A 19,365-nucleotide genomic window follows, 5' to 3' on the forward strand; every position below is an offset into this window, starting at 1 on the left:
AAGGAGCAAGCATCTTTTAATTTCACGGCTACAGTTACCATCTGCAGTGATTTTGGAGTCCAAGAAAATAAAGTCTGTCACTGTTTCCATTGTTTCCCCATCTATTTGCCATGAAGTGATGGGACCAGATGCCATGAACTTAGTTTTTTGAATGTTGAGTTTTAAGCCAGCTTTTTCACTCTCTTTCACTATCAGGAGGCTCTTTAGCTCCTCTTCGCTTTTTGCCATAAGGTGGTGTCATCTGCATATCTGAGGTTATTGATATTTCTCCTGGCAATCTTGATTCCAGCTTGTACTTCATCCAGCCCAGCATTTCACATGATATACTCTGCATATAAGTTAAATGAGCAGGGTGACAATATACAGCCTTGATGTACTCCCTTCCCAGTTTTGAACCAGTCTATTGTTCCATGTCGAATTCTAACTGCTGCTTCTTGACCTGCATACAGATTTCTCAGGAGGCATGTCAGGTGGTCTGCTATTCCCATCTCTTTAAAAATTTTCCAAAGTTTGTTGTGATCCACACAGTCAAAGGCTTTGGCATAATCAATAAAGTAGATGTTTTTCTGGAATTCTTTCGCTTTTTCAGTGATCCGATGGATGTTGGCAATTTGATCTCCAGTTCCTCTGCCTTTTCTAAATTCAGCTTGAACATCTGGAAGTTCTTGGTCCACGTGCTGTTGAAGGTTAGCTTGGAGAATTTTGAGCATTACTTTGGTAGCGTCTGAGATGAGTGCACTTGTGTGGTAGTTTGAACATTTTTTGGCATTGCCTTTCTTTAGGATTGGAATGAAAACTGACCTTTTCCAATCCTGTGGCCACTGCTGAGTTTTCCAAATTTTCTGGCATATTGAGTGCAGCACTTTCACAGCATCATCTTTTAGGATTTGAAATAGCTCAGCTGGAATTCCAACACCTCCATTAGCTTTGTTCATAGTGATGCTTCCTAAGGCCCACTTGACTTTGCATTCCAGGATGTCTGGCTCTAGGTGAGTGATCACACTGTTGTGGTTATCTGGGTCATTAAGACCTTTTTTGTACTGTTCTGTGAATTCTTGCCACCTCTTCTTAATATCTTCTGCTTCTGTTAGGTCTATACCATTTCTGTCCTTTATTGTGCCCATCTTTGCATGAGATGTTCCCTTGGTATCTGTAATTTTCTTGAAGAGATCTCTAGCCTTTCCCATTCTATTGTTTCCCTCTATTTCTTTGCTGAGGAAGGCTTTCTTATCTCTCCTTGCTATTCTTTGGAACTCTGCATTCAGATGGGTGTATCTTCCCTTTTCTCCTTTGCCTTTCGCTTCTCTTATCTTCTCAGCTATTTGTAAGGCCTCCTTAGACAACCAGTTTCCCTTTTTGCTTTCTTTTTCTTGGGGATGGTTTTGATTGCCACCTCCTATACAGTGTCACGAACCTCCTTCCAAAGTTCTTCAGGCACTCTATCAGATCTAATCCCTTGAATCTATTTGTCACTTCCACTGTATAATTATATGGGATTTGATTTAGGTCATACCTGAATGGTCTAGTGGTTTGTTTTCCCTACTTTCTTCAATTTAAGTCTGAATTTTGCAATAAGGAGTGCATGATCTGAGCCACAGTCAGCTCCCGGTCTTGTTTTTGCTGACTGTATAGAGTGTCTCCATCTTCGGCTACAAAGAATATAATCAATCTGATTTCGGTATTGACCACCTGGTGATGTCCATGTGTAGAATCGTCTTTTGTGTTGTTGGAAGAGGGTGTTTGCTATGACCAGTGTGTTCTCTTGGCAAAATTTGTTAACCTTTCTCCAGCTTCATTTTTTACTCCAAGGCCAAACTTGCCTGCTACTCCATGTATCTCTTGACTTCCTATTTTTGTATTCCAGTCCCCTATGATGAAAAGGACATCTTTTTTTGGTGTTAGTTCTACAATGTCTTGTAGGTCATCATAGAACTGTTCAATTTCAGCTTCTTTGGCATTAGTGGTTGGGGCATAGACTTGGACCTCCTTCAAAAAGACTTATTCCAGCCCTGATGTATTCAGTGCCTCTGACCCAGCAGTAGGCCACCGTCAATCCACGCCTCCACCACAGATTCCTGGATACTCACAGGCAAGTCTGGCTCAGTCTCTTGTGGGGTCGCTGCCCTATCTCCTAGGTCCTGGTGTGCACAAGGTTTTGTTTGTTCCCTCCAAGAGTCTGTTTCTCCAGTCCTGTGGAAGTTCTGTAATCAAATCCCACTGGCCTCCAAGGTCAAATTCCCTGGGGGTTCTTAGTCCCTTTGCCGCATCCCCAGGTTAGGAAATCTGTGGTGGGTCCTAGAACTTTCGTAACAATGTGAAAACTTCTTTGGCATAATTGTTCTCCTGTTCCACAGAGAGAACATGATTTTCAGAAGATCCATGTAATTGCTTGAGGTGGAAGCATCTACCAGTAAAATTTTCTGGGAGCTAGAAATCCACATTAGTTTCTACAGAGGAAGTCTACCCACAGACAGGCCGCCTGTGCCAATGGTTCACTCCTGTCTTTGGCGGCCGTGAAATTTAGATTGAGTAGAGCATGAATCTAGGAGGGACAGGAGGAAGACTGCAAATAACATGACATCAGGCACTTCAGACAATTGTTGGGGAAATACAGGAGGACTGAGTAGTGCAGCAGAGGCAGTGGGCTGCGGAGCCAGGCAAATTACAAAAGGGAGCTGGGCTGGAGCAATGTGCAGCAGATACTTAATTGCAGGAGAATCTGAGTATACAGTGTGTGAAAGGCCCCCATCATAGGGCTTCCTAGATGGCAATAGTGGTAAAGAATCTGCCTGCCAATTCAGGAGACATAAGAGACATGGGTTTGATCCCTGGGTTGGGAAGATTCCCTGGAGGAGGAAACGGCAGCCCCTTCTAGTATTCTTGCCTGGAGAATCCCATGGACAGAGGAACCTGGCGGGCTACAGTCCAAGAGTCACAAAGAGTCAGACATGACTGAGCAACTGAGCACAAAAGGTCCCATTGTGTGGCATTTGAAACAGCAGAGGAGAAGTCCCTGATACTGCAATGCCTGTGGTCACAGAAGAGAAGCCATTCCTGGTTCAGTTTCTATTCAGGGCCTCTGTCATGTAGTTGCACTAACTACAAGATGCCTTTGTAATTAAACTCTTCTGGATAGTGATGCTGAATTTCTCCAAGTTGGGCCTGGAACACACATACAGTTATATGGTGGGAAAGGGCTCTAAGAATAAATGCTAATCGCTGTTTCCCTAAACTGTGCCACAGGTTGGAGCCCCAGCAGGACTTGTATCTCTAAAAACAACGGTTACAAAACAGAACAGACTCTCAAGGACTTATTTTGTGCCAGGCACCACTGTAAATACTTTGCCAATCTGTGAATTCATTTAATTATTAACCTTCATTTATTATTAATAGCCCTTTGTGGGGGGTGCCCCCATCATACCCATATAACAGACAATGAAACGGGCAAAGCAATTTGCTGCTGATCCCCCAGTTATTAAGTGCTACAGCCAGGTTTCTGGAACTAGCTAGTTGATGCTGTCAACCCACACACATTTGGCCGCTGAAATGGTGGGCACTACTCTTCCCATTTCCAATTCTCCCACAGTGGTATGGACACAGGACCCAGGTCGCCTGGGCACATTTGGAGCAATGTATGTACCTCAGTTATCTTGAATGGCAACAACTGGCATAGACCAGAGAACCCAGGGTAGTCCTCAGGACTGAAACCATTCAGCAGTTGGAACCGGATTCCCAGGCAGATCAGTGGTGAAGAATCAGCCTGCAAATGCAGGAGATGCGGGTTTGATCCCTGGGTCTGGAAGATCTCCCTTGAGGAGGAAACGGCTACTCACTTCAGTATTCTTGCCTGGAGAATCCCATGGACAGAGGAGCCTGGTGGACTGGTACACCGTTGTCCAAATATGAGTAGGTCTAGTTCTATCTTAAACGTCCCACACGCGTCTAGGTCCTAGGAAGGGAGAGGGCTTTAAAAAGGTAGATGGAAACCATGGTTTTCCTAAGGGCTGCCCGGCCTAGGACACAAGCACGATCCCTGGCGTGGGCCTCTGAGACATGACACAGCAGGAGTCCCTCTCCCTAAACTGCACAGCCCAGACTCCAGATGACCCAAGGAGAAAATGAGGCAAACAGCTGATGAAGCTGTCCGTTAACTGCGGCCCCACCTGCGCCCTGAGGCCGAGATCTGAGTAGATTAAGGCGTCAACAGTGCCGCGACACGCCACCCCTAGTCGGCTCAGCGGTTGGAGCACAAGGGCGGAGGGACCAGCCCCTAGCGCTGCGTTACGGCGCCCACCAGTGACGTCACGGGCAAGTGCCGGCCAGAAGCCCGCCCCTTCGGGTCACGTGAGGTCGCGCCGCCGGGACCACCGAAATGCTCTGCCCAGAAGTGCGCTGGGTGCCCGCGCTCGCTTCTGTGTGGGCTGTGAGAGTGCTTCTTGGGGTTCGGAGGGGAAGAGGGTAGGTTCTGGCGAGTTTTTCGTGCCAGTCTCGTCCGGCGCCGGCTTCCTCGTTTTCCTTAGCGCCTCGTCAGCACGCTACCCTGAACTCGCTTCTCTCTGACCGGATGCCCCGGCGTCTCGGCCTCACAGAAGCCGCAGAGATGGCTGCTGGGCCTCCTAGAGCCCCGGTCCAGACCTTTGCCACCGAGGCGTGATCCTCTTTGTTTGAAAGAAGTTGGCCCAACAGTTCCCCGTGGCCGGTACTGAAGTTTCTGATGTTTGGGGTCTCCTGCTTGCTTGGGTGGAGAGCCTCTTGGGGTCTCCCGTCCCCTGATAGCTCTTGTGACCCTGAATATTTTACTCAATCCAAATCCAGCCACCCTTGTTTCCTCTCCATAGGCACTTTTGGGAGTCAGTGACGTGGTCCCCATAAGCACTTTTTTAGGTTTTTAAATTTGTTCAGACCCAGCACTGTAGGGGCCGAATTCGCCATGTGTGTCTCGGTCCACTCGGTGTGAATGGTCCCAGGAGCGCTCTTGGGCAGAGGAGGCAGGTGGTGGATTGTCCCGAATACCAGCTAGAGCAATTCATGAGGAGGTGGGGGCCATCAGCCAGTGGAGGGCTGGTAGAGACTCCTGCCAATGCTGGAAATGAGACCGAAGACCGTGGGCGGTGTTGGTGATGTAGAAAAGGGACCATTGCGCTCATGGCTCTTCTTGTCTTAGTTTTTAAGGTTCTTGCTTTTCCAAACCGGGAAGAGTGCACAGAGCCAGGGGACATCAGCCATGCTCCAAACCACTTGGCCTCAGGTGAGCCTACCTTCATTTCAGTCTTAAAGGTCACGTTAGCTATCAGGTCATTAGGAAGGGACCGAAAAGGCCTAAGTTGGAGAGGCTGTGGTTTCCCCCTTGAATCCATCCCCAGGGCTAAGGTTGTAAATATGTTGTGGGGGAGGTAAGAGTCTTGTGTGTAGAGTGGAGAGTTTGGATATATAGGTTTAAGTAGAAAAGGGGGGACCCATGTCAAGAAATTCCCCCAGAACATGAAAATAGAGATAATTTGAGGTATTATATAAATAAAAGTTGTGTGCAGAGATATAGAAAACAACTTTGCCTAAAGGGAAGCATGTGGGGGTGGAGTATAAATTAGGAATATGGATTAGCAACAACAAAAAAATAAGGTTGCTAGGTGAGAAACCGCTTGAGAAAAATTCTCAATTGAAGAGATTGCTTCACAAATACTAGATGTATCCCAGAGAGACCTGCATTGTTCTTTCCATATGTGCTTTCAGACTAGGCACATAATGCTGAATAATGCAGACAGGTTCTCCTTTCTCATGGAGGGTACTTTTACCAAAAACAAGTTGATATCATAAGTACCTGTTGCTCAAGTACCGTGCTTCCTAACAGTGAGGGCCGCAGGTGGGCAGCATCAGGATCGCTTGAGTGCTTATTAAAATCGCCAGTTGCTAGGTGCCACCCTAGATCAGTAATCATCCTGGGTAGGAGGGTAGGTCGGTGTCAGGAATCTGTTGTAGCAGGTTCTGTGGGTGATTCTTATGCACCCTCTCAAATTTGAGAAGCCTCAAAGAAGCTCCCTTTGAAGGTGGTCGTCAGGGAAGCCCTCATGGAGGTGGTCACATGAGCTTGAGACCTCCTGAAAGAAGTAAAAATAGGCTGGAGAACTACTGGAGAGAGAGCCAAAGCTGAGCTTTCCAGGGAGTATAGCAAATGTGTCAGCCCTGAGGTAGGGGAGAAAGCTGGGTGTATTCTAGAGACAGAAGTTAGAGGAGGTAGTTCATTGTGAGGTGGGACAGTTAGGCACGTGTTTTGGAGGTCACTGTGAAGACTCTGGTCTCACTTCTGAGTTCAGTAGGAAGACCGTAAAGGATTTTAATCAGGACATGTGAAAGGGATGGATTTACATATCAAAAAGATTTTTGGCCCATAGTGGTGACTTGCTTGCAAGAGTGTGAGTCACTTAGGAGGATGTTGCAGTCCGGGTAAGAGGTTAAGTATTGGTGTCCCTGCTCTCTCATCTTTCTTTTTTTAGTAGACTCTTTTTTTTTCCCCAGTGAGAAATTTTAGGTTCATTGTATAATGGCGCAAAAACCACAGAGTCCCCAAATGCTTTCTGGCCCCATACGTGGATAGCCCATTATCAGAGTGGTACATGAATTCAACTGATGAACCTACATTGACATAGTCACCCAGAGTCCATAGCTTGCACTAGGGTTCATTCTTGGTGTTGTACATTCTGTGGGTAACGTGTATAAATGATGTGTATTTACTATTATATCATACAGTGTCTTTTCACAGGCTCTAAAAATCCTGTGTCCTGCCCTCCCTTCCTGGCAACTGTTGATCTTTTTGCTTTTTCCAAAATATTGTGTAGTTGGTATCCTACCTTTTCATGTTGGTTTCATTCACTTAGTAGTATTCATTTCAGGTTCCTGTGTGACTTTTCATGGCTTGATAGCTTGTTTTCTTTTTAGTGCTCTATAATACTCCATTGATTATACCACAATTTATTCACCTACTGAAGGACCATTTGTTTGCTTCCAAGTTTTGGCAATTGTGAATAAAGCTGCAGTAAACATCTTTGTGTTTGTTTTTGTGTGGCCATAAGTTTTTAGCTCATTGGGTAGATACCAAGGAGTATGATTGCTGGATTGTATGGTTAGAATGTGTTTATTCTAGTTTTATAAGGAGCTGTTAAACTGTCTTCCAAAGTTTGTATTTGGAAAAGAATGAGAGTTCGTGTTGCTCCACATCCTCACCAGTGTTTGGTGGTGTCAGTGTTTCGGATTTTGGTCATTCTACTAGGTGTGTTGTGGTATCTCATTGTTTTAATTTGCATTTTCCTGAACACATAAGTTGTAGAGTATCTTGTATACCTGTTTGCCATCTGTATAACTTCTTTGGTGACATTTCTGTTCGGGTCTTTTGCCCACTTTTTCATTGGGTTCATTTTCCTGTTGAGTTTTTAAGAGTTCTTTATGTACTTGGGGTAATAGTCCTTTGTTATGTGTGTCTCTTTAAATGTTTTCTCACTATCTGTGACTTGTATTCTCATTTCCTTGAAGTATTGTCCTTTTAAGGTACTGTTTAATTCCCCGTCATCTTTTCTTTCAAAAATGTATTTCCTTCAAAACCTTCTCAGCTCTATGATGAGTTACTTTTTTTCAGATGACTTTAAATGAACCTCAACTGCTGCATAAATCTCATTGATTTTTTTTTTTTTGGTGAAGAAGTTGATTTTATTGGAATCATAGGCAAAATTGGGGATTGACTTCTTTACAAGTTTGATTCTTCCCATTTAGAAACACTGTATAATTTATTCAGTTCCTCTTGTATTTATTTTAATAGACATATAGTTTTCTTCATCTTGGTTTTACAGGTTTTTGTTGGGTCTGTTCTTAGCTCTTTTCATATGAATGGCATCTTATTTTCTACCATTTTGTCTTTTAGCTGATTATGATGATACTTAGGAAAACTAATCATTTTGGTTCATTTATCCTATATCTAGGTAACTTAATGAATTATTCTGTCAGTTTTAAATGTTTTTCATTGTCTTGGGTCTTGGATATTTTTTTAAAAAGATAGCTATTTCATCTGCAAGCAAAGATATTTATGTTGCTTTTCTATATTTATGTGCCTTCTCCAATCTTTTTTAAAAAATTATTTATTTTTAATTGAAGGATAATTGCTTTACAGTATTGCATTGGTTTCTACCAAACATCAACATGAGTCAGCCATAGGTTTACCTATGTTCCCTCCCACTTGACCATCCCTCCCACCTCCCTCCTCATCCCACCCCTCTAGGTTGTTACAGAGCCGCAGTGTGAGTTCTCTGAGTCATACAGCAAATTCCCGTTGGCTATATGTTTTACATATGGTAGTGTATGTTTCCATATTACTCCCTCCATACCTCCCAATCTCTCCTCCTCCTCTACCCCTAGCCATGTCCATAAGTCTGTTCTCAATGTCTGTGTCTTCATTGCTTCTCTGCAAATAGTTTCATCAGTACCATCTTTCTAGATTCCAGTTTTAAGCGTTCAGTTCAGTCGCTCAGTTGTGTCCGACTCTTTGTGACCCCATGAATCGCAGCACGTGAGGCGTCCCTGTCCATCACCAACTCCCAGAGTTCACCCAGACTCATGTCCATCGAGTCAGTGATGCCATCCAGCCATCTCATCCTCTGTCGTCCCCTTCTCCTCCTGCCCCCAATCCCTCCCAGCATCAAAGTCTTTTCCAATAAGTCAACTCTTCGCATGAGGTGGCCAAAGTACTGGAGTTTCAGCTTTAGCGTCATTCCTTCCAAAGAAATCCAAGGGCTGATCTCCTTCAGAATGGACTGGTTGGATCTCTTTGCAGTCCAAGGGACTCTCAAGAGTCTTCTCCAACACCACAGTTCAAAAGCATCAATTCTCAGCTTTCTTCACAGTCCAACTCTCACATCCATACATGACCACTGGAAAAACCATAGCCTTGACTAGACGGACCTTTGTTGGCAAAGTAATGTCTCTGCTTTTGAATATGCTATCTAGGTTGGTCGTAACTTTCCTTCCAAGGAGTAAGCGTCTTTTAATTTCATGGCTGCAGTCACCATCTGCAGTGATTTTGGAGCCCCAAAAAATAAAGTCTGACACTGTTTCCACTATTTCCTCATCTATTTCCCATGAAGTGATGGGACCAGATACTATGATCTTCGTTTTCTGAATGTTGAGTTTTAAGCCAACTTTTCCACTCTCCTCTTTCACCTTCATCAAGAGGCTTTTTAGTTCCTCTTCACTTTCTGCCATAAGGGTGGTGTCATCTGCATATGTGAGGTTATTGATATTTCTCCTGGCAATCTTGATTCCAGCTTGTGCTTCTTCCAGCCCAGCATTTCTCATGATGTACTCTGCATATAAGTTAAGCAGGGTTACAATATACAGCCTTGACGTATTCCTTTTCCTATTTGGAACCAGTCTGTTGTTCCATGTCCAGTTCTAACTGTTGCTTCCTGACCTGCATACACGTTTCTCAAGAGGCAGGTCAGGTGGTCTGCTTTCCCACCTCTTTCAGAATTTTCCAGTTTATTGTGATCCACACAGTCAAAGGCTTTGGCATAGTCAATAAAGCAGAAATGGATGTTTTTCTGGAACTCTCTTGCTTTTTCGATGATCCAGCGGATGTTGGCAATTTGATCTCTGGTTCCTCTGACTTTCCTAAAAGCAGTTTGAACATCTGTAAGTTCACGGTTCATATATTGCTGAAGCCTGGCTTGGAGAATTTTGAGCATTACTTTACTAGCGTGTGAGATGAGTGCAATTGTGCGGTAGTTTGAGCATTCTTTGGCATTGCCTTTCTTTGGGATTGGAATGAAAACTGACCTTTTCCAGTCCTGTGGCCACTGCTGAGTTTTCCAAATTTTCTGGCATATTGAGTGTAGCACTTTCACAGCATCATCTTTCAGGATTTGAAATAGCTCAACTGGAATTCCATCACCTCCACTAGCTTTGTTCGTAGTGATGCTTTCTAAGGGCCACTTGACTTCACATTCCAGGATGTCTGGCTCTAGGTCAGTGATCACACCATCGTGATTATCTGGGTCGTGAAGATCTTTTTTGTACACTTCCCATCACTTCATGGCAAATAGATGGGGAAACAATGGATACAGTGACAGACTTTATTTTGGGGGGCTCCAAAATCACTGCAGATTATGACTGCAGCCATGGAATTAAAAGACACTTGCTCCTTGGAAGAAAAGCTATGACCAACCTAAACAGCATATTAAGAAGCAGACACATTCATTACTTTGCTGACAAAGGTCCATCTAGTCAAAGCTATGATTTTTCCAGTTGTCATGTATGGAGGTGAGAGTTGGACCATAAAGAAAGGTGAGCACTGAAGAATTGATGCTTTTGAACTGTGGTTTTGGAAAAGACTCTTGAGAGTTCCTTGGACTTCAAGCAGATCCATCCAGTCCATCCTAAAGGAAATCAGTCCTGAAAGTTCATTTGAAGGACTGATGCTCAAGCTGAGGCTCCAGTACTTTGGCCACCTGATGGGAAGAACTGACCCATTGGAAAAGACCCTGATGCTAGGAAAGATTGAAGGCAGGAGGAGAAGGGGACAACAGAGGATGAGATGGTTGGATGGCTCACCAACTTGATGGATATGAGTTTGAGTAAGCTCCGGGAGTTGGTGATGGATGGGGAAGCCTGGCGTGCTGCAGACCATGGGGTTGCAAAAATTTGGATTAACTGAGCCACTGAAATTATATAGTATCCCTGTTCAGGGTACATATGGCTGCAGCAAGGATTGCCTATGTGATTATCATTCCATTCAGACTCACAGATCAGTTGCCTCACTGTCCCAACAGCCTCAAATGTTTCTCCTCTGTCCTAAACGGTTGCCTCAATGTGGGATCTCACCCCTCCTTCAGTTCACCCCCAGGTGCAGTCCTCCTCACACTCCTCTTTTCCCCCCTACTTCTTTTGTCCTACAGAGTTTGCATGGTTTTATATATTCTTTTCTGGTGATCAGGTACTCCTGCTCGCTCTCAGCTGCTGTTCTATAAGATCGTCTGTGTCTGAAGGTGTATTCCTGATGAATCCATGGAGAGAGAAGTACTCCTTTTCTACTTATGCCTCCACCATCTTGGATCTCCTGAACATTCCTATTTTTAGTTTTTTAAGGAACCTCTGTACTCTTCTCCAGAGTCTGTATCAATTTACTTTCCCATCATCAGTGTAGGGAGGCTCTCTTTTCGCCACACCCTCTCTAGCATTTATTGTTGGTAGATTTTTAGATGATGGCTCTTCTGATCAGTGTGATACTTCATTGTAGTTTTGATTTGCATCTTTTCATGTGCTTCCTGGCCACTTGTATGTCTTCCTTGGAGATGTCTGTCTAGATCTTCTGCTCATTTGTGATTCGGGTTTTTTTTTTTTTTTTTTTTATTGAATACATGAGCTGTTTGTAAATTTGGGAGATTAATCCCTTATTGGTAATATTGCTTGCAGATATTTTCTCCCATTCTGTGGGTTTTTTCTGTGCAAAGGCTTTTGAGTGTAATTAGGTCTCATTTTCTTCTTTCCATTACTCTGGGAGATGAATTGAAAAAGATATTGACACGATTTATTTCAGAGTGTTCTGCCTATGTTTTCCTCTTAAGAGTTTATAGTATCTGGTCTTATATTTATTTAATCTATTTTGAATTTATTTTTGTAGATGGTGTTAAAGAAAGTTCTAATTTCAGTTTTTTAAATGTGTAGCTGTAGTGGGACTATTTCAAAGGAGTGGCTTCTCTGCATGTAGTGTAAGCTGGTGGAGAAGGCTAGAGAGAAACTAGGGCGGGGAACATACGTGGTTGTACACATGTATTTTTGCTGAGCAGAGATAGGGAGAGTAGTTGGTGTACAGAGAATAAGGTGACAGGTTATGGGTACCCCAGACTTCCCTGGTAACTCAGCTGGTAAAGAATCTGCCTGCAATGCAGGAGACCCTGGTTCGATTCCTGGGTCAGGAAGATCTGATGGAGAAAGAATAGACTACCCCCTCCAGTTTTCTTGGGCTTCCCTGGGGGCTCAGATGGTAAACAATCCGCCTACAATGCAGGAAACATGGCCTTGATCTCTGAGTTGGGAAGATCCCCTGGAGAAGGGAATGGCTAGGACTTCAGTATTCTGGCTTGGAGAATTCCATGGACAGAGGAGCCTGGCAGCCTACAGTCCTGCCAGGGGTTGCAAAGACACAACTGAACAACTTTTAGTATGGTATGTCAGGGCAGCTGATGCTAGAGAGACAGCTCCATGGAGACAGGAACATAAGAGGTTGATACAGTTACAGCCCCTGATGAGCCCCTGATGCCAGGCTTTGAGGTTTAGAGCTGCAGAGCTGAGCAGGTAGGAAGCCTTGGTGATCCACATTTGAAGGTGGGAACCAGTGCTCTTGTCCATAGAACAGACCTTCCACGGGGCTCAGAGTCACAGACCTTGGCAGGTCTGTTTCTTCCCTGAAGCTCATACTGGCCCCCTCTGGCCCTCACTCAGAGCCTGAGCAGGAACCTGTTGTTTCAGGAGCCAGTGACCTTTGAGGACGTGGCCGTGTACTTCACCCAGAACCAATGGGCCAGCCTGGACTCTGCGCAGAGGGCCCTGTATAGGGAGGTGATGCTGGAGAATTACGAAAATGTGGCTTCCCTTGGTAAGATCTCTCAGTGGCCCTCTGATAGTTGGTCTTCCTCAGATGTCTTGGGAGTTCTAGTAGTCCTCAGGGTTCTGTGGAGATGCTGGGTGGGGAAATCCCAGGTTCCCCTTGGCTTTGAAGTTGGACTTTATTCCTTCCCAGGGAAGAGCGTGGTTTTGGACCCTGAGGGAAAGGACTCTTGGGGTGCCCCCAGGAGACCTCAGTTCCTCCGTCCTTGCAGTGTGGTGGATGTGGGCCCTCTCCTGTGTGCAGGAGCCTCCCAGGATATCGGTACATTCATCCTTCCTGAGGGGATGTCCTTTCTTCTGAGTCAGGGCGAGCTTGCACTTCCTCCCTGGGGAGAATCACTGTCTCCCTGATCTTTGCATGGAGTCAGTTTGGACCCCTTCCTCAGAACCCCTGTGTGGCTCATTGGTCCCCCAGGCAGTCCCCTTCTCCCCCCAACTCAACTCGCCTGCCTTGGGGTGGGCAGAGGGATCTCAGTAACAGCTCTGGATGTCTCCCCTCAACTTGTCTGTCTCTCTGTCTTGTTGGAGTAGTGTCTCCATTCCCCAGACCTGATCTGATCTCCCAGCTGGAGAGAGGGGAAGCTCCATGGGACCCCGATCCCTGGGAAGCAGAGGATTTGAGAGGCATCTGTCCAGGTGAGTAAGGGGACTTAGCACCTTCTGGTTTTGCCTTCCTGGTTTACTGGAAATGTTTCTTCTGCAGTGGAGAGCAAAGCTCCCTGTAGCTGACCCTCTGACCTGTATTGAGTTCCTGTCCCAAACCTGTAAGGACAGTTTTCATGGCAGGGTGGTAGGGTTTCAGCTATACTTTAAAGAAGGTGTGATTCTGTGCATCAAACTGATTGATTTGTACCATAGCTATGATTTTATTTGCCTTTTTAGTGTTTATATAATTTTTAGTATTTTAAAGTTCCTGATGCCATAACGTTGTGGTTTACAATGAATTTGTTTTAAATGGGGCCATAGAGGAAAGGGCAAGAATACTACCCCACTGAACACACACACCCACTTACCCTAAAATTTCCTAGAATCTTTGCTGATGAGTTAGTCCTGGGAGGTTTTAATTATTTGGGTTTTCTTTACTCATTCCCAGGTAGCTCAGATGGTAAAGAATCTTCCTGCAATGTGGGAGACCTAGGTTCAATCCCTTGGTTGGGAAGATCCCCTAGAGAAGGAAATGGCAACCCACTCCAGTATTCTTGCCTGCAAAGTCCCATGGATGGAGGAGCCTGGCAGGCTACAGTCCATGGGGTCGCAAAGAGTTGGACGTGACTGAGCGAATTCACTTTTCTTTGCTTTAGGAAGAAACTTTCCAGGCCTCACTTCTCACACATATTGTGATACTGTAAAAAGTGGTTTCTTCAGCAGTAAAACCACGGTGGCCTACAGTTCTCCAATCAACTTGTATTCCCACTGACTTGCTGAAATAATCTTTTATCCCAGAATGTTATATGAAATATTTAAAAGTAGAATTGTCAGGCTGTTATTTAGAATTCAAAATTGGGGGTGGTTTCCTGGCTTCCAGGTGGGGCATTGGGGTCCATCGTTTCTCTGTTTGTGTTGCTGGGCTTCTCAGCTGCTCCCCTTCATCTCACCGATGTCTTATCCCTCCCTGAGGGTCTCCCTCTCTCTCTCTTTTGAAGCCTGTTTGCATTTCGTGCTGGTCCATCTTACCTCACCCATTCTTTTTTCCCCTCCTGCTTCCTTTCCTTCCCACTCTTGAAGTTCTCATTTGCCCACCTCACCTGCCCTGGTTCATTGCCCAGCCCTTCCTTATAAGAGGCACTTCCTGGACTGCAGTGTCATCTTTTGTCCAGTTTATGCTGTTGTTTTCCTTTTTCTCTCTTATCCTCTCTTATGGAGGCTCATAACCATCTCATGGGATATTTTTGGAATATCGCATCCTACGAGAGAAAACCAGGACCACTGCATCCCATTCCTTCCAGTTCAGTAACGAGGAAACTTGTGGTTTCTTTGGTCAGGTGGTGAGAGGGGCATCAAGACAGAAGAGCCAGCGGTAGCGCAGCAAGCCTCCGAGGGCACAGAGGCCCACAGCAGGCCCGTGGGAGGGCTTCTCACGAACGTGTCTCAGCACTTGGATTTTGAAAACAAGGCAATGTGGCAGACTTTCAGTCTGAATCCCAATCTGATACTTCGAGGCGGCATGAAGTTCTACAAATGCAAAGAATGTGGGAAGATCTTCCGATATAACTCACAGCTCCTTCGGCATCAGAGTAGGCACACTGGGGAAAAGCCCTTCAAGTGCAAGGAGTGTGGCAAAGCTTTCAAGTCCAGCCAGAACTGTATCGTACATGAGAAAAATCACATTGGCAAAGGACCCTATGAATGTAAGGAGTGTGGCAAAGGTCTGAGTTCCAAAACCGCCTTGACCCAGCATCAGAGGATCCACACGGGGGAGAAGCTCTATAAATGTAAGGAGTGTGGCAAAGGTCTGAGTTCCAACACTGCCTTGACCCAGCACCAGAGACTACACACTGGGGAGAAGCTCTATAAGTGTAAGGAGTGTGGGAAGGCGTTCACCCAGAAGATCACCTCCATTCAGCATCAGAGAGTTCACACCGGAGAGAAGCCCTATGAGTGTAAGGTGTGTCGGAAAGCCTTCAAGTGGTACCCCAGCTTTCTTCAGCATCAGAAAAGGCACCGTGTGGAGAGGCCCATCAAGGCTTTTGGGCCGCCCCTGCTGCGTCCCCAAGGCCCCTCTGCATCCTTAGCTCCTGGGTGTCTCCCGGGCCCGGGCTCTACTCCTGTGGCTGTGGCCTTGCCACACACCGTCCTCATTCCTGCCTCCGGGCCCATGTTCATGCTGCTGCCCGCCTCTGGGGTTCTTTCTTCCCCTGTCCAAGTAGTTCGTGTCTTCCAGGGTCTTCCTCCTGCTGTGAAGCCTTCCCCAGTTATTCTGACCCCTTCTCCTCACCCCCGTGACCTCTCTCTTGGCACTTCTCTGGCTGTTACAGCAGATGTCTAACCTACTTCAGCTTGAACTGTAGCTTTTACACTGTACTTGTGTTCCAGCTATTTGAGCATAAACCCCATTGTAATCGAGATACATCTAAAGACTGTGTTATATACAATATATTCTCTTCTGGGTAGAAAATGGAAACACTTGACTTTCATATTGGTCCCTTTCAGACTTGAACAGTAATGACCGTATCTGCATCATGGGGCTGCTCGTGGGTGAAGTGCTGGTAGGACGCTGTGGTGAATTAGGGATGTTTGAGAGAAGATATCCCCATGTCAGGCCCCTGTGATGTGAGAGAAGCTGCCTGGGAGAAACAGGAGGCATGTGAGATCTGTCAGAGTTTAGAATTGGCCTGAGTTTCCAACCAGGGCCTTTAGAAATGAATGCAGGTGGTTCAGTGGTTGAAGGTTCATGGTGTCTTCATGCAGTGGAAGTTGGGTTGCCTTTGACACAGATCATTGAGGATCTCGTACGTCTCTGCAAAAAATCATGCGGAATAACCAGTTAAAAAACATGTATTGGGCTTCAAGGGTGGCTCAGGGATAAAGAATTCACCCTCAATGCAAGAGAAATGGGTTCAGTCCCTGGTCCAGGAGATCCCACATGCTATGGAGGAAGTGAGCCCCTGTGTTGCAGCTACTGAGCCCACCTGCCTCAGCTACTGAAGCCCGAGAGCCCTAGAGCCTATGCTCTGCAACAAGAGAAGCCACTGCTGTGAGAACCCTGTGTACTGCAACCAGAGAGTAGCCCCTAATTGCTGCAGGTAGAGAACAGCCTGTGCAGTAAGAAGACCCAGCACAGTCAAAAAAAATACATGTACACAGTGATAGCAATTATTTATATGATTGATAGGAATCATGTCTTGAAACATGAAAGGTTTTTTATTTTTTAATCTTTAGTTTTGCTCTTGATATGTAGTTTCCTTTTACCTTTGGTTTCCTAAGCGCACACACACCAAAGCATTCATCTTTGCTCCACCCATTGGGTACATTTTTCTTGGTGGGCGTTCTGGTTTGCTGTTTGCAAGCATTGGTTTCTGCATTTCCTTTTCTCCAGATAGCATAAATTATGAGTTTGGCAAACTACTAAAGAAATAGGAGCAGAAGATTTGGGGGAAATCTGAATATGCCTGTGTAATGTTTTTAAAATAATTTTTACTTATTTATTTTTGTTGGCACTGGGTCTTCACTGCTGCCCTGGGCTTTCTCTACTCGTGGTGTGCGGGCTTCTCGTTGCAGTGGCTTCTCTTGTTGTGGAGCACGGGCTCTAAGTGTGTGGGCTCAGTAGTTGTGGCACGTAGCCTTAGTTGCCCCACATTGTGTGAGATCTTCCCAGACCTGGGGTCAAACCTGCAGTCCACCAGGCTCCTCTGTCCTCCACTGTCTCCTGGAGTTAGCTCAAATTCTTATCCATTGATCGGTGAGGCTATTTAACCATCTAATCCTCCACCTTCTTCTGCCTTCAGTCTTTCCTAGCATCAGGGTCTTTTCAGTGAGTTAACTTGGTGTCAGATAGCTAAATTATTGGAGCTTCAGCTTTAGCATCAGTCCCTCCAATGAATACTCAGGGTTGATATCCTTTAGATTGACTGGTTTGATCTCCTTGCAGGTCAAGGGACTCTCAAGAGGTTGTGACAGGTTAGTGAAGTAGAACTTTGGATCGTTCTTGCTTTTGACTTTAGATGAGGTCTTTTATAACTATGCAAAAGACTATGTGAAGTAATTCCTGGGAAAAGAACTGAGTTATGCATTACAGGCACACCTTATTTTATTGCACTTCATTATATCTGTTTTGCATATACTGTGTTTTTTACAAATTGAAGGTTGTGACAACACTGCATTATTGGAAAATGGCTAAGATATTTTAGCAATAAAGTAATTTTTAATTAATGCTGTTCCTCTTTTTTTTTTGACATAATACTATTACACACTTCACAGATTGTAGCGTAAACAACTTTTATATGCACTGGGAAACCAAAAAATTCACGTGACTTGCTTTCTTGCTGTATTTGCTATATCATGGTCCTCTGGAACCAAACCCACAATATCTCCAACATATGCCTTACTAGCACTGTTGTGCTGTGCTTAGTCACTCAGTGGTGTCCAACTCTGTACCCGCCAGGCTCCTCTGTCCATGGGGATTCTCCAGGCAAGAATACTGGAATGGGTTGCCATGTCCTCCTCCAGGGGATCTTCCCAACTCAGGGATCAAACCTAAATCTCCTGCATTGCAGGCGGATTCTTTACCATCTGAGCAACCGGGGAGCCCAAGAACACTGGAGTAGGTAGCCTTTCCCTTCTGCAGGGGATCTTCCCAATCCAGGAATTGGAACTGGGGTCTCCTGCATTGCAAGCGGATTCTTTCCCAGCTGAGCTACCGTGGAAGCTGGTAAAGTATTACCACAGATTTAAAGTAAATCCTTAAATGTTTATGGAAGGGGCCATACATTTTTTAAAGTTGTTTTTCTATCTACATGTTTCTCCATTGTCATTAGTGCTTCTTAAACTTTACCATGTGTCTCAATAACCTGGTATAGAAAGAGTAATTTTCTGGCCTAACTCTCAGAGATTCTGATTTTTAAAACATGTTTTATGAGAGTATAGTTGATTTACAATGTTGTGTTAGTTTCTGTTCTACAGCAAAGTGTCTGTGGATATCCATGGTGATGCCCAGACCTTTAGTGTGGACCATGCTTTGAGAGAGCTGCCTTGAGCAGAAGATGTCTGGGGCTGTACATTGATAAAGGGCTTGCCCTGTTAACTCAGTGGTCTTCAGGAAAGAGACCTCTAAAAATAGTTTGGGTGGTGTCACTTTAGAAGGAGAGAGAAAAGCAAGTGGAATTGGTCCATAAGGAAGAAGAGGGAAGGGGAAAGAGATCTGATGTGGCCTGTGGAGAGTCCTTGAGTTCTCACCTGCCAGGAAGTTCCTGAGGTGGACAGTGGCTACTTTTTGCTGTTTTTGTGGCTTACTTGCATGTTCACTGAAAGAGTGAGAAAATATTTTTTCTTATATAAAGTTAATACACTTTAAAAATAGCTCTTGGGTTAAAGAGAACACAGAGTGGATGCTGCAGATGAGTGGGACCGAACAGCAGAAGGATGAGATGTAGCATGGTCTATGGCATGTGGCAGAAGGTGGGGCTTGGAATAAGCTTTACAGTCTTGGATGCATTCTTTGTGTGAAAAGTCACTCAGTCGTGTTCTGACTCTTTGCAGCCCCGTGAACTGTAGCCCGCCAGGCTCCTTTGTCCATGGGATTTTCCACCAAGAATACTGGAGTGGGTTGCCATTTCCTTGTCCAGGGGACCTTCCTGACCCAGGGATCGAACCCAGGTCTCCTGCATTGCAGGCAGATTCTTTACCACTGATCCACCTGGGAAGTTTGAAGGCTTGCAGTTCAGAGTTGGGGATGGTGGTAGTCGTGGGAACCAAAATAATTACCCCAAAACTAAAACCAAATATAGACCTTTTCCCCCAGTAAACTTAGCAGAAATAAGATACAACAGACTTTGTTAAGATGGCCATTGAACATAGCATTCACACCCTCCTGAAACCCCATTGAGAAAGAGATTAAAAATTAAAAAGCATAAACTCAGAAGGACAGTGAAAATAAGCTAATTATAACATTTTGGAAACTCGAAATTAGGTGAAGGAGTTATGACTAAGTACAGCTAAGAAAAGTAAATCCTAAACCATGTTGCGGGAAGCTGAGCAGTGCCTCCATGTGGCAGAAAAGGTTAA

General features: G+C 45.0%; 2 protein-coding genes across 3 annotated transcripts in view; both read left to right on the forward strand.

The window, feature by feature from the left end:
* The first annotated feature begins 4,321 nt into the window (after positions 1-4,321).
* Positions 4,322-17,514, forward strand: ZNF621 (zinc finger protein 621). Of its 2 annotated transcripts, none has more exons than XM_059879701.1 (5): positions 4,322-4,699; positions 5,165-5,248; positions 12,508-12,634; positions 13,177-13,281; positions 14,628-17,514. In XM_059879701.1, exons 2-5 carry the CDS (start codon positions 5,225-5,227, stop codon positions 15,629-15,631), a joined length of 1,260 nt encoding a protein of 419 aa, XP_059735684.1. In that variant the 5' UTR covers positions 4,322-4,699; positions 5,165-5,224; the 3' UTR covers positions 15,632-17,514.
* The window catches only part of LOC132343483 (zinc finger protein 621-like), a 54,304-nt gene continuing 48,133 nt past the window's right edge, over positions 13,195-19,365 (forward strand). Inside the window, exon 1 of the mRNA XM_059879987.1 lies at positions 13,195-13,281. The gene's annotated coding sequence lies outside the window, so the exon portion shown is untranslated. The remainder of the gene's footprint in view (positions 13,282-19,365) is intronic.

This window comes from Bos taurus, chromosome 22 (assembly GCF_002263795.3).
Source record: "Bos taurus isolate L1 Dominette 01449 registration number 42190680 breed Hereford chromosome 22, ARS-UCD2.0, whole genome shotgun sequence".
NCBI lineage: Eukaryota > Metazoa > Chordata > Mammalia > Artiodactyla > Bovidae > Bos > Bos taurus.